General features: G+C 44.7%; 1 protein-coding gene across 2 annotated transcripts in view; it reads left to right on the top strand.

Moving 5' to 3' along the window:
* Positions 1–15,637, top strand: part of PREPL (prolyl endopeptidase like) — a 69,243-nt gene that overhangs the window by 21,215 nt on the left and 32,391 nt on the right. For both annotated transcript variants that reach the window (XM_073628475.1, XM_073628473.1), the window contains exon 6: positions 8,828–8,951. In XM_073628475.1, the coding sequence (XP_073484576.1) occupies positions 8,828–8,951 (124 nt within the window). The remainder of the gene's footprint in view (positions 1–8,827; positions 8,952–15,637) is intronic.

Here is a 15,637-nt window from a genome sequence, read left to right as displayed (position 1 = left end):
TCAAATCCATTGTGGTGGTGTATAGAGCCAAAAAGATTAGAATTGTGTTGATGTCCCAATAGTTATGGACCTGACTGTATATTGCAAACATTTTAACAAACTTCCTACCTTTTGTTATTTTAAAGAAATAGCTGTTTGTCTGTGTTCATGTGCTCAGTGAATCTCTATGGGAGCGTTTTTATAATTATCAGTCAGCTGCTTCACCTGCAAGGCTCTAGTGAGGAAAGTTGAAGGTTCTGCATCCCTTTAGACGTGTTTTCCCTTTTGGAAAGGCAGAAACACGGATCTCTGTTTTCCTCCAGTCACAGCATTCCCCCCACAGTTAGAAATCACTCCCTATGAGCACCGTTAACCCTTTGCTCGCCCCTGATGTTAACCCCTTCCCTGCCAGTGTCATTTATACAGTGACAGTGCATTTTTTTTAGCACTGATCATTGTATTGATGTCACTGGTACCCAAAAAGTGTCATCTTGTGTCAGATTTATCCGCCGCAATGTCACAGTCCCGCTAAAAATCGCTGATTGTCGCCATTACTAGTAAAAACAATTTTAAAAAAGTCCATAAATCTATCCCATAGTTTGTAGACGCAATAACCTTTGTGTAAACCAATCAATATACGCTTATTGAGATTTTTTTTACCAAAAAAAGTAGCAAAATACATATTGGCCTAAATTGATGAAGAAATTTGATTTTTTTACTTTTTTTTTATTGGATGTGTTTTATAGCAGCAAGGTTTTTTTTTTTTTCTTTTTCAAAATTGTCAGTCTTTTTTTTTTGTTTATAGCGCAAAAAATAAAAACTGCAGAGGTGATCAAATACTACTAAAAGAAATCTTTATTTTTGGGAAAAAAAGGACATCAATTATATTTGGGTACAGTGTCGCACGACTGCGCAATTGTCAGTTAAAGCAACGCAGTGGCGTATCGCAAAAAATGGTCTGGTCAGGAAGGGGGTAAAAAACCTTCCAAAGCTGAAGTGGTTAATAAGCCTCTTACCAAATGGAAGTGACCCCCTAATCAGCCGAGGTCATAAGAGTTTGTGTAACTTTAGGATATCATATGGAAGGTAATGGCAACTTCTGCAGCAATCTCCCACTGACTCACAATCATATCAATGAATGTACCATAATGACTATGCGGGAGGAAGAAAGGTACTCCACATAGTGGGAATCAGCTAGGAAATATTATATATATCATTATATTTATTAAAGTTTAAAAGCATTACAAGTATAAAAAGAATCCCAGCATAAAAACAGCACCGCTTGCTCAGCGGGCGTGATGACGTCAGCTCTCGTTTTTATGCTTGCATTATTTTTACACTTGTGAGTAATGCTTTTAAACTTTATTAAATTCATATTGCATGGCTGATTCACACTATGGGGAGTAGTTTTCTTCCTCCTGCATAGTCATTATGGTACATTCATTGAAATGCTTGTGAGTTGGTGGGAGATGGCTGCAGAGGTTGCTTATGACCTCATGATTAGGGGTCATGTCCATTTAGTGAGAAGTATATTTATTAATATGGCGGTGGATTGAATATCACTTCAAGAGTCACATATCAAGATTCTTCTCACAAGTTTATGATTTGACTTGAATGTGGGCTTTCGCTATAATATTAATAATTTGGTGTTTTGGTTTTTCACAAGTTTAAATATATTTTTTTTGCATAAGAGTAATGTCACTATTATAAGGCTGCTTTCACACTGGGGCGGTAGGGGGCGTCGGCGGTAAAACAGCGCTATTTATAGCGCTGCTTTACTGTGGTATTCAGCCGCTAGCGGTGCGGTTTTAACCCCCCGCTGGCGGCCGAAAAAGGGTTAAAACCGCTCGTATAGCGCGGCTATAGCCACGGTATAGCCGCGCTGTCCCATTGATTTCAATCGGCAGGAGCGGTTTAGGAGCGGTGAATACACCGCTCCAAAGATGCAGCTGGCAGGAGTTTTTTTCTTCTCCTGTCAGCGCACCGCTTTCACACTGAACAAACAGCAGCGGCTGTTTTGGGTCGGTTTGCAGGCGCTATTTTTAGCGCAATAACGCCTGCAAACCGCCCCAGTGTGAAAGGGGTCTAAGAGATGTGTTGCTCACTTTATTGTATTTAATGCTAATTTGGATCAGGCAGCGTTACACCCAATGTGTGAAAAGATCCCTATCACAGCAGCTACTTTTAACTCGTGTAAAAATATAGAAAATAAAAATAAAGCAGCGCTAAAGTGACATTAACCACTTCTGGGTATGCCCCCTTTATTTTAACCGCTTCAGCCCCGTAAGATTTTACCCCCTTCCTGACCAGAGCACTTTTTGCGATTCGGCACTGCGTCACTTTAACTGACAATTGCGCGGTCGTGCGACATTGTACCCAAACAAAATTGACGTCCTTTTTTTTTCCCACAAATAGAGCTTTCTTTTGGTGGTATTTGATCACCTCTGCGGTTTTTATTTTTTGCGATATAAACAAAAAAAGACCGACAATTTTGGAAAAACAATATTTTTCACTTTTTGCTATAATAAATATCCCGAAAAAACATATTAAAAAAAAGTCTTCCTCACCGATTTTAATTCTACTACATATTTTTGGTAAAAAAAAAACGCAATAAGCGTATATTGATTGGTTTGCGCAAAAGTTATAGCGTCTATAAAATAGGGGATAGATTTTTGGCATTTTTATTATATATATTTTTTTTTTTTTACCACTGCTGGCGGTAATCTGCGATTTTTATTGGGACTACGACATTGCTGGTGGACACTTTTGACACTGTTTTGGCGCCATTGACAATTATACAGCGATCAGAGCTAAAAATAGCCACTGATTACAGTATAAATGTCACTGGCAGACTAGGGGTTAAACGCTAGGGGGCGATCAAGGGGTTAAGTGTGTTCTAACTGTAGGGGGGATGGGGTACCTAGGACATGACAGAGATCACTGCTCCCGATGACAGGGAGCAGTGGATCCCTGACAAGTCACTAGGTAGAACAGGGAAATGCCTTGTTTACATAGGCAGTTCTCTGTTCTGCCTCTCCTCGCCGGGATCACGGGCCACGGCGGACATTGAGTCCGTGGGACCCTGCGGCGGGCGCACGTGGCGGCGTGTGTGGGCCGCTATGCGGCTATGACAGACGGACGTACGGTTACGCCCTTTTGCCTACCTGTGCCATTGTGCCGACGTTAAGCGATCAGTCACCGCTCTCTGCCCTGCCCCTCCAGCGTTACCTGGAGCACCAGATTGGGGAGGGGGGCAGGAGCGGCTGGCTCAGGCTCTCAGCAGCACACTGAGAGGCTGAGCCAGCTGGAGAGGCTTTACCGCACAGGTGTAGATTTAAGCTAGGCGTGAACCAAATGATTGTCTCTAAAAGGGAAGAGCCCCAGGTGCTGACTAATGCTGAGTCATGCTGGAAGTATACGAAAAGATCTGGACAGCCGCACACCGGGAAAAAATGCAAGTGTCTTTATTGTAAAATCAGGATCATAGAGCATACAGGACACTGTAGCGAAAAAGTACAGGCAATCAGCTAACGCGTTTCGCACTTATGCCAAGTGCTTACTCATAAGTGCGAAACGCGTTAGCTGATTGCCTGTACTTTTTCGCTACAGTGTCCTGTATGCTCTATGATCCTGATTTTACAATAAAGACACTTGCATTTTTTCCCGGTGTGCAGCTGTCCGGATCTTTTCGTATACTTCCAGGCTGAGCCAGCTGCTGGTCCAGGCATCCGGGTGGATCCCAACATTATTGTCGGAATCCTTCCAGAGCCTGTAGCAGCTATGTAATGTCAGCTGACAGTGAGCACTCCTGTGACCTACAAAAGAAGTTTGACCAAAAAATCTTTGGCCATACTTCTGTTTTAATAACCTATTTTCTTTTCTCTGACATCACGGGACACAGAGCCACAGTAATTACTGATGGGTTATAGGGTATCACTAGGTATTGGACACTGGTCACACCCTAATCAGGAAGTTCAACCCCCTATATAACCCCTCCCCTTCCAGGGATACCTCAGTTTTTACACCAGTGTCTTAGGTGTTGGACGTGCATGTCCTGTGCTAAAGCTCCAAAAGGAATATTCTAAGATCCTATACTGGGGCAAGCCAGGCGACCGGATCCATTCAAAGTGTCTTTTCATGGCCGAATTGGATGGTACCCGGGCCTCGTGTCCGAAGAAACGAGGTTTTACCTGTAACGCTTCTCTTTTTAGAGAGCTGGACCCGCGGATCAGAAAATGGCTTTAAACTTCCTAATTTCTGGCGAGGTGCTTTACAGGCCCAGAACTGAAGGATCCCCCTACTGATGGGGGCCCCAGTCTCTGACGGTTTTTCCACAAACGGAGCCCACCGTGAGAGGCGAAGGCTGGGTCTGTGTAAACTGAACCCTGCGGCCTGGATAAGGTAAGAGGAGATTCCACAGAATTTTAATTCTAGTGGCTTTTCTCCTTTAAGGTGAATGCATGCTGTGCCTATTGTGACCACCGGGGGCTGCCAAGAGCACAAACCTTTTCATGTTTGATCTGTCTCAGCGTCCGCTGCATTGGCTCTTCCTCCAGCTCCAAAGGTAGATGGTGGGGGGTTTTCTCTGCTGGGATGGTCCCCCCAGGCTAGGGAAAGGCTCAGGTATGCTGTAAGGCGGGTGAGACCGCACTGTCACAGCCGCTGCCGCCGCCGCCACCGAAGCCGCATTGCGATGCAGGGCCCATCACTGCCGGCCTCCTCCTTATTCCCCCAACCCCAGCCTCCCTTCAGGCTTGTCAGAAAGGGTCGGCTCGCGGGGGAAGCGCTCGTTTTTCAAAAACGAGGGGGGGCGGGGCGTCAGCACAGCGTCAGCGTGCCCAGACGCCCACAGTGCCAGAAAGCATGGCTATTTAAAGCACACTGTACAGGTGCTCTGAGCTTTGGAGAGACACAGAGCTGAGTAAGGTGGGACACAGGCATTCCCCTAGGCTGCATTTACTAAAGAACACCGGACTGGGCATTTGGTAGCAAGGCTTTTAGCCAGACTACATCGCTCAGCAGTCAGTGTTCGCTTTTGATACCTCACACCTTGTTGCTTTGCACTATGGGTAGAAGAGGTTCAAGCACCCCAAGAACCAGAGGCACTAGGGGGTCTCGTTCAGGTTCTGAGGACCCCCTGTCTGCTACACCATCCACTCCTGAGGGACCAGGGGCAGCTGGACAGGGAGAGCCATTGGGGTTAGGGGCTACATCTGCTGCCGGCACTTCAGCCCCTGTGTACATTACACAAGAAGTTTTTTCCTCAACCATTTCTGGATTAGAGAAAAAGCTAATGGCCGCGATTACATCTTCACTCAGTGAAAGAAAACGCACAAGGCCTTCCTCTGCTTCCCAAGACCCTCAGTCAGAGGAGCTCTGGGATAAAGGAGATGAATCCCTTTCAGAGGATCGGGATGGGACAGATGATTCCTCTTCGGAGGATTCAGGTGGAGAGCGACCCTCTGCGACTTCCCAAGAGGAGAAAGTCTTAGTGCAGATCCTCACTGGTTTGGTCCGCTCCACATTTAAGTTGTCCCTACCTGAAACTACTACAGAAACCTCTTCTGCTTTGGGGTCACTTAAAACTTTTCCAAGCAGCACATGCTTTTCCTGTTCATAATTTACTTGAAAAGCTGCTTTATTCTGAGTGGGATCACCCAGATAAGCGATTTCTTCCGCCGAAAAAGTTTTCTACACTTTATCCTATGGAAGAAAAGTTTATTAAGAGGTGGGGAATACCGGCCATTGATGCGGCCATTTCCTCTGTAAATAGTAATATGACTTGTCCTGTAGACAACGCTCAGATGCTCAAAGATCCTGTGGATAAAAAGATGGACTTCTTATTGAAAGATGTGTTCTCTTTAGCAGGATCAGTGGCCCAACCTGCAGTAGCAGCGATTGGAGTCTGTCAATACTTAAGATACCATGTTAAACAGGTCATCAAAGTATTACCTGAACAGCAGGCCCAGGGGTTTGCTAACCTTCCTGCGGCTTTATGTTATGCTGTTGATGCCATTAGAGATTCTATCGTGCAAACCTCTCGCCTCTTGCTTGGGTTGGTGCATATACGTAGAATCTTATGGTTGAAAAACTGGTCAGCCGAAGCACCATGTAAGAAGCTACTGGCTGGGTTTCCCTTCCGTGGTGAAAGGTTGTTTGGAGAGGACTTGGATAATTATATCAAGATGATCTCCTGTGGGAAAAGCACTCTCTTACCTGATAAGAAGAAGAGTAAGCGTCCCTCTTTTAAACGGACTCTTTCCCCAGCGCCAGGGGCATCAGCCTCCAGGCAGTCACGAGGGTCTCCTCCGTATGGGGCAAGAAACAAGAGTCAACCCCAGGGACACAAGAAATCCTGGGGGAAAAGGTCTTCTAAGCAAGACACTAAGACCTCTTCATGAAGGGGCGCCCCGCTTGCTCGAGTGGGGGGAAAGACTGCTGCAGCTCTCAGGGCCCTGGCAGAAGGACTTCCAGGACAGATGGGTGATCTCCACGGTAACCTTAGGGTACAGACTGGAGTTCCAAGAATGTCCCTCTCCTCGTTTCCTCAGATCAGGTGTTCCCAGAAAGCCAGAAGAGAAGCAGTCGCTCCTTCTAGCGATAAAGCGACTTTTGTCGCAAGAGGTCATTGTGGGGGTTCCCACAAAGGATCAAGGATTGAGACTTTGTTCCAATCTTTCTATGGTCCGAAAACCAAATGGGGACAACAGACCCATTTTGGATTTGAGAGATCTGAAACGATTCCCAAGGATGCAGTCCTTTCGTTTGGAATCAATTCAGACAGTAATCTCCGTCCTGCAGGGAGGAGAATTTCTGATATCAATAGGCATCAGAGATGCAGGCCTATATGTGCCCAGTTTTCCTGCTTAACTGAAGTGTCTGCAGGCAAAGATCACTGCTCTAAGGGAGCTGATTCTGACAGTCAGGGCCAAGAAGGGTCTTTCTGTCCGCCTTTGTATGAGGCTGCAGGGGAAGATGGTGGCTTCATTCGAAGCAGTTCCCTATGCGCAGTTCCAAGCAGAACTGTTGCAACACAGTATTCTGTTGACCTGGAACAGGAAGGTGCAGGCATTAAACTTTCCAATGCACCTATCGCATGCGATGCGTCAGAGCCTCAGTTGATGGCTCATACCCGAAAACCTACAGAAGGGGAAATCCTTCCTACCGGTTGCCTGGGATCCTCTTGCAGGCAGGACGGATGCGTTGGTGATTCCGTGGCATCGGCTCTCACCGATTTATGCATTCCCTCCCATTCTGCTACTGCCACGGCTCCTTCGCAGACTCAGGCAAGAAGGGAAGTCGGCACTTCTGGTGGCCCCCGTTTGGCCCAGAAGAACCTGATAAGCAGAAATAGCAGGGATGATGGTGGGTTCCCGGTGGACCCTACTGATACACCCAGACCTGTTAGCTCAAGGTCCGGTGTTCCAGCCTGCCTCACAAATGCTTTGACTGGTGGGCTATTGAATCCCACGTTCTGAAAAATCGTGGGCTTTCAGGTCCTGTCATATCTACCTTGATCAATGCAAGGAAGCCAGCTTCCAGAATGATTTATCATAGAGTCTGGAAAGCTTATGTATCCTGGTGTGAATCCAGGGGTTGGCATCCCAGGAAATATGTCATAGGTAGAATTCTGGATTTTCTACAATTAGGATTAGAGATGAAGCTGGCCTTGAGTACCATCAAGGGCCAGGTGTCGGCCTTATCAGTGTTGTTTCAACGGCTGCTTGCTTCGCATTCTCTGATCCGAAACTTTATACAGGGGGTGATGCGTCTTAATCCTCCGGTTAAAGCGCCCCTAAAGCCCTGGAACTTGAACTTGGTTCTATCGGTGTTACAAAAACAACCTTTTGAACCAATACGTCAGATTCCTTTGGTCTTACTGACGAGGAAACTAATTTTCCTGGTAGCTATCTCTTCTGCTAGAAGAGTATCAGAAATAGCAGCTCTTTCCTGTAAAGAGCCTTACTTGATTATACATAAGGATAGAGTGGTACTGCACCCCCATCCTAGTTTTTTACCGAAGGTGGTTTCAGATTTTCATCTAAACCAAGACATTGTGCTACCTTCCTTTTTTCCAGAACCTTGTTCTTCGGAAGAAAGGTCATTACATTCTTTGGATGTAGTAAGGTCCCAATAGAGGACAGGCAGCGTCAAAAGCGACCATTTCTAAATGGATTCGACAGTTGATTATTCAAGCTTACGGTTTGAAACGGAAGGTTCCCCCGTTTCAGATCAAGGCACATTCCACAAGGGCTATTGGTGCTTCTTGGGCAGTGCATCACCGGGCCTCTATGGCTCAGATCTGCAAGGCCGCAACCTGGTCTTCAGTTCATACATTCACCAGATTCTATCAGGTGGATGTGAGAAGGCATGAGGATATCGCCTTTGGGCGTAGTGTGCTGCAGACAGCGGTACAAGGTCCTCAGGTCTGATAGCACCCTACTTGGTTGTGATTCCCCCCCCCTCAGTTGGCATTGCTTTGGGACATCCCATCAGTAATTACTGTGGCTCTGTGTCCCGTGATGTCCGAGAAAAGAAAATAGGATTTTTTATTACAGCTTACCTGTAAAATCCTTTTCTTTCGACGGACATCACGGGACGCAGAGGTCCCGCCCCTCTTCTAATACACCTATACTGCTTTGCTACAAAACTGAGGTATCCCTGGAAGGGGAGGGGTTATATAGGGGGTTGAACTTCCTGATTAGGGTGTGACCAGTGTCCAATACCTAGTGATACCCTATAACCCATCAGTAATTTCTGTGGCTCTGTGTCCCGTGATGTCCGTCGAAAGAAAAGGATTTTACAGGTAAGCTGTAATAAATAATCCTATTTTTTTTTCCTCCTGCAGAGTGGGTTACTGACCATATTCTGTGTCACACGAGACTGGAGAACCTTCGGTGCCATTCTGTGTATCTGACAGATTTCAGCAATAGAGGAACTACAAAGCTTGTTTACATGGAACAGGATCCCAGGTAACTCCAGATACCTACAGAATACAGTGTCCATTATACGGTTCAGAATTTTATTTTAGTTTTTGACTAAAGTCAGCCTGAAGTCCTGTCTAATAGTGCATGATATGACCATTGCAAGCCAGAAACTTCCTGTGCCCCTCTTATGCTCGTCTCACTATGTTACCCAGGGCTCCAGTTCCCTAACCTTAGGCTAAGCCTTGCCAATGGAGCTAAGGCACACCTCCTTCCAGTCCAAAGAGAATTTCTTGATGTCTGGTAAAGGAGCTTTCATTGCAAAAAAGGGAAAGGCCGGGGTTTAGCTCTTATGAGCTAAAGTTACACATTGCAGAGGGAAGGGACACCCCCCCTTCACATAGGAACAGAACTGAGGCTGTCAATCACAGGCTGGAGCTCCCTTCCCTGTCACCTTTTTTTTTTGGTGTCAGGAAAACTTGTCAGAAGTGACTCATGTAGACAGAGGAACAAAACAGCTGACAGAAATTACTTAATGCTCCTAATTGAGACAAGTACACACTATGGAGGGATATGCTTTGTTCAAATTTCATGTCTGAGGTTTGCAACCACTTTAAGGTTATCAATGATGCCATGTGCCAGCTCTTATGGTGGCCATACACTAGATGAAAAATCGTTCGAAAATTTGTCATTTGGACAGTTCGTTCGTTTATCGTCTAGTTAATGGGTACAAATCCACAATCGGTTGTGACGTTTTTGAGCCGAAAAATCGAAGGAAAAGTTTGGAAAACTATAAATTGAAAGGTTAATGTGTTTCTCGCCCGAACAGTTTGCACTGGGCTTATGTGAAAAAACAAAGGAAAATTTATTAATTTATGTCAGTTGAGCGATTTATCGATCAAATTTCAGTCATTACATGATGGCAAAATCGTTTGCTCTCACGACCATATGTTAGTTTTTCAAAAACTCTTCAAACAATTTTTCGGCAGGTGTATGGCTAGCATTATGCTACGTTTGCTTTAGAGTTTAAAGTGGGGTACACCCTATAAGAAAATCGGGCGAACGTTCATCCGATTTTTTTTCTCGATGTTTCACAGCAAATCGGAACCAATAAAAGAAAATTCATACGAAAATTCTTATAAATATTCTCGTACGACAAAGGCTTTTTTGTTTATTTTTTCAGATTTTTTTTTTTATAGGAAAATCGTACGAAAACAGTACACTTTAACCACTTCCCTACTTGCCCATAGTCATATGACATCAGCAGATGGGATCTCCCATCCTGGGCGGGCATCGTGTGATGTCCTCGGCTTCCCAGCAGTATAGGGGGCGCCCACTGCGTCACTGAGAAGCCAATGCGCGTGCCCGGCGGCTGCGATGTTCACCGGGCACTTGCGATCACTCATTACAGAGCAGGACCGTGGATCTGTGTGTGTAAACACACAGATCCACGTCCTGTCAGAGGAGAGGAGACAGATCAAGTGTTCCTAGTATATAGGAACATTAATCGGTCTCCTCCCCAAGTCAGTACTCCCCTTTACAGTTAGAATCACTCCCTAGGGAACACGTTTAACCTCTTGATCGCCCCATAGTGTTAACTCCTTCCCTGCCAGTGACATTTATAAAGTACCGTATTTATCGGCGTATAACACGCACTTTGTTCCCCTTAAAATCAGGGGAAAATCGTGGGTGCGTGTTATATGCCGATCCCCGCTATTTTTGTGATCTATCGGAGCGATCGCCGCAGACATTCAAATAGCATGTATTTTTAAATATGGCGCCGCGGAGTTCGGAGGGACTCGGCGGCACTCGTTCAGCTGAACGAGCGCCGCCGAGAACACAGTAACTGGGCGGAGCCGAGATACACATAGCCGAGGGTTCTCGGCTCTTCTCGGCGCCGTTCACAGTCCCGCCCAGTCCCGCCATTGGACCTCTGTTATGTCCATCATAGGGACTGGGTGTGACTGTGAATGGCGCCGAGAAGAGCCGAGAACCCTCGGCTATGTGTATCTCGGCTCCGCCCAGTCACTGTGTTCTCGGCTGAACGAGCGCCGCCGAGTCCCTCCGAACTCTGCGGCGCCATATTTAAAAATACACACTAAACTTGTGTATGTCAGCGGCACTGGGGACAAGGCTGCACTGACCACTGGGGACAAGGCTGCACTGACCACTGGGGACAAGGCTGCACTGACCACTGGGGACAAGGCTGCACTGACCACTGGGGACAAGGCTGCACTGACCACTGGGGGCAAGGCTGCACTGGGGCAAGGCTGCACTGACAATTCTGCACTGGGGCAAGGCTGCACTGACAATTCTGCACTGGGGAAAAGCTGCACTGACAATTCTGCACTGGGGCAAAGCTGCACTGACAAGGCTGCACTGGGGCAAAGCTGCACTGACAATTCTGCACTGGGGCAAAGCTGCACTGACAAGGCTGCACTGGACACTGGGGCAAGGCTGCACTAACAAGGCTGCAGATGAACACTGATGAGGCTGCATTGATCGGCACTTAAATGTAAGGTTTTTTTTCCTTAAACTTCCCTCCTAAAAGTTTTTTTCCTTAAAATTCCCTCCTAAACTTGGGGTGCGTGTTATACGCCGATAAATACAGTAATCAGTCCATTTTTCTAGCACTAATTGCTGTATACATGTGAATGGTCCCAAAATGGTGTCAAAAGTGTCCGACTAGTCCGCTGCAATGTCAGTCACAATAAAAATCACAGATCACCACCATTACTAGTAAAAAAAAATTATAATAAAAAAGCCATAAATCTATCCCCTATTTTGTAGGCACTATATCAATTGAGCAAACCAATCCATATACGCTTATTGCGATTTTTTTTTTTTTTTTTTTTTTTTTTTTACCAAAAATATGTAGCAAAATACATATTGGCCTAAACTGACGAAGAAATTAGTTTTACATTTTTTGGGGGGATATTTATTATGGCAAAAAGTAAAAATTATTGGGTTTTTTTTTTTTAAATTGTCGCAAACCAATCAATATACACTTATTGCGATATTTTTTTTTTTTTTTTACCAAAAATATATAGAAGAATACATATCCGCCTAAACTGAGGAAAAAATGTGTTATTTATTAAAAAAAATTGGCATATTTATTATAGCAAAAAGTAAAAAATATTGTGGTTTTTTTTTTTCAAACTTGCTGCTCTTCTTTTGTTTATAGCGCAAAAAATAAAAACTGCAGAGGTGATCAAATACCACCAGAAAGCTCTATTTGTGGGAAAAAATTGATCATTTGGGTACAGTGTTGCATGACCGCGCATTTGTCATTCAAGATGTTACAGTGCTGAAAACTGAAAATTGGCCTGGGCAGGAAGGGGGTGAAAGTGTCCTGTATTGAAGTGGTTAAGTGAAAATTGTTCTCTTTTGTTCCTGTACAAGAAAAATTTGGGATTTTTTCCCTTTGGGAATTTCCGTACGAAAATTTGGATTCGACTGTCGAAAGATGTGTACACGCTATAAGAAAATCATACGAAAATTCTTTGGACGAAAACGTTCGCCCGATTTTCTTATAGTGTGTATTTATAGCCTTATAGCCTTTAGGGTCATTTCACACTATACTGCATGGGAAAATTCATGTGCAATAGCATGCATTTTTATATGCTTTGCTTGGCAAGTGTATGCATTATTGTGCTGCTGTGGGAAGGAGGCACATAGAAAAAACATTGTTTTCTATGTGTCTTTGCAGTGACCTGCCTTTGTCTAGTGCAGAAAAACGCAGGCCATTGGACATGGTTTAAACAAGCCCCTAAATTGGTAGACAGGTTCACATTACAGTTTGATTTTTTTACAGTTTCTAGGGTAAAAAAAAAAATGAATACTGTGATGTCAAGTTGCTCATGTGCTTCAGCCAATAAAGAATATATTAATAAATACAATAAGGTCCTTCGTTCCCCTTATATACATAAATAATGTGCCCTTACAATCAAAGTAAAACGGGATAAATGTTCTTCTCATTTAATGTGATAAGTATCAGTGAAAAAGTATAAAATGAAATCAAAGTCCATCCAACATGTCCTGTCCTTTATACTTAAATTAATCATATAACCACAAATAAGTGTTTACAAAATCCAGTGCTTCTTCATCCAAATCTCAATATGCTCCAGCAAACCGTGTGCAGTGGACTACAAAACATCTCCTTCCCTATACATAATTCCCGTGCTCTCTTGGTGCTTGCACTCAAACTGTGCACTCACCAGACCTCAATGACCCTCTTAACGTAAAGAAGTTGTAAAGGCAGAAGGTTTTTTATCTTAATGCATTAAGATAAAAAACCTTCTGTGTGGAGCAGCCCCCCCAGCACCCCCTAATACTTACCAGAGCCCCATCTCTCTCCAGCGATGTCCACGAGTGTCTTAGCTGTCCCAGAGACTCCTCCTGATTGGCTGAGACACAGCAGCAGTGCCATTGGCTCCCACGTCAATCAATATCAGTCAGCCAATTAAGGGAGAGAGGGGGCGGGGCTCTGTGTCTGAATGGATACACGGAGCTCTGACTCGGCTTGGGTGTCACTTGTAGCAGGCTGCTGGCTGAGAGTCACTCCATAGGAGGAGGAGCCAGGAACAGCAAAGAGGAACCCCAGAAGAGGAGGATCTGGGCTGCTCTGTGCCAAACCAACTGCACAGAGGAGGTAAGTATAACATGTTTGTTATTTTTAAAGAAAGAAAAACGAGCCTTTACAATCACTTTAAAGTGACACTAAACACACACTGTTTAATTTACATTGTCCCTTGTGTTTCTGTATATGGATGATGGCGCTTTAATTATTTTAATTAAAAAAAAAAATCATACAAAAATAAGTACCTTTTTCCAAATGGATATACAGCTGTCACATGACCTAGGTCAGGGATATGCAATTAGCGGACCTCCAGCTGTTGGAGAACTGCAAGTCCCATCATGCCTCTGCCTCTGGGTGTCATGCTTGTGGCTGTCAGAGTCTTGCAATGCCTCATGGGACTTGTAGTTCTGCAACAGCTGGAGGTCCGCTAATTGCATATCCCTGACCTAGATCTTACCCAGCCTGTCTGCAGGGAAACACAAGCAGGAGGAGCTTCTTTCTAGTCCTCTGCTGCTAGTCACATGTTAAAAAAAAAAAAAACAGGCATTGTAATACAGAGTAAAATCATTAATATCAATCAACTGTTTTACATTGTCATACAAATATATATTTGAAATTAAATATTTATTATTTTGTGAAAATAAAATGGTGTGGGCAGACTTCTGCCAGTCACAGACTGTGTCACGCCCCTCCAGCTCGTGTCTTAGAATAAGAGGGAGGTGAAGCCTCCTTTAATCTACAAGTAATATCACACCCATTGTGTTTAGCTGGTTAGTGGGCATGGAGGAGGAGGGAGGGAGTGGGCTGCCATTTACTACTTTGTATACGCCCACATGTGTGACTATAGTCACATGGTCAAATGAGCTACTCAGATGTGATGGGGAGGAAATGGTCAGCATAGAAACTCACTGAAAACTGAGCATGTGCAGAGTTGCCACCACAGCTGCAAAATTCCCATCTGACTTGGAGACATGGACAGAAGGGGGAGATAGAGAGCAGCAGGATCAGCCAAGTTTTTTACCGAACACAGAAAACAAATCTCATAGTGTCTGAGTGAGTGCGAACAGCATGTAATTCATCATTTATTGATCATTTTTTATGATGTGGGTTTAGTGACACTTTAATAAGTGAGTCTACAATAGCTTCCTGGAAGCATTCCAAGTCACCTCGTGCCAGCGTCTGGTCTTTGCACCATTTAAACCTCCAAATGCAGTTTGGCCATCATGAAAAAGTAATAAAATAGAAAGCCATAGTGCAGTAATTGTTTATTGCAATTGTAAAAATAAAAACACCTCCAAATGCGCACTCACATTAAAAATACAAGTGCCCGTATTCACTATGGTTCTATACCACATGGATCCAAGATGGCCCAACTGACCCAACTTTCTGTTTTAAGGTGCACAATCTTTGCAGTTTTTCACCTGTAAAGAATATATTAAATTATATTAGAGGATGTTCCAGTCCTAAATAGCCCCAAATTCAGTTAAAGCCAAACTCCAGGATATTAACAACCCCCCCCCCATTTCACTCTAAATACTTTCTGGGGTTCTTCAGGTAAACACATCAATGCCTGCGTGATGTGGACACCCCCTGATGGTGGAGGTGATGCTTGCAGAAGCCGGCTCTGAAGGCAGGAGAACTGGCCAAGAGAGTGGCCAAGAAGATAATTAACAAGAAAAATTGCCTAGTCCCTAGGGCAGGAAATTAGCTTGGTTCATAGAGGAAACTGTGATTTTGATCCATTACACTGCAGGATGGTTTAGGAAGAGGTGTTTGCAATAAAGCTTAAAGTGTCAATAAACCCATATCATAAAAAAACATCAATACATGGTGTATTACACACTGTTCATACTCACTAAAACCCCTTTCACACCGAGCCGCCCATAGCGTCGGCGGTAAAACGGCGCTGTTTTTAGCTGCGTTTTACCATCGGTTTAGCGGCGAATTTCGGCCGCTAGCGGGGGGCTTTTACCCCCCGCTAGAGGCCGAGAAAGGGTTAAAACCGCCCGCAGGGCACCGCAATAGCGGCGTTTCGCCGGCGGTATCCCAGCGCTGCCCCATTGATTTCAATGTGGAGGAGCGGTAAACACACCGCTCCAAAGAAGCTGCTGGCAGGACTTTTCCTGACCTGCCAGCGCACCGATCCGGTGTGAAA

Source organism: Aquarana catesbeiana, linkage group LG04 (assembly GCF_042186555.1).
Source record: "Aquarana catesbeiana isolate 2022-GZ linkage group LG04, ASM4218655v1, whole genome shotgun sequence".
NCBI classification, from domain to species: Eukaryota; Metazoa; Chordata; class Amphibia; order Anura; family Ranidae; genus Aquarana; species Aquarana catesbeiana.
This window is presented reverse-complemented; position numbering and strand designations above follow the sequence as displayed.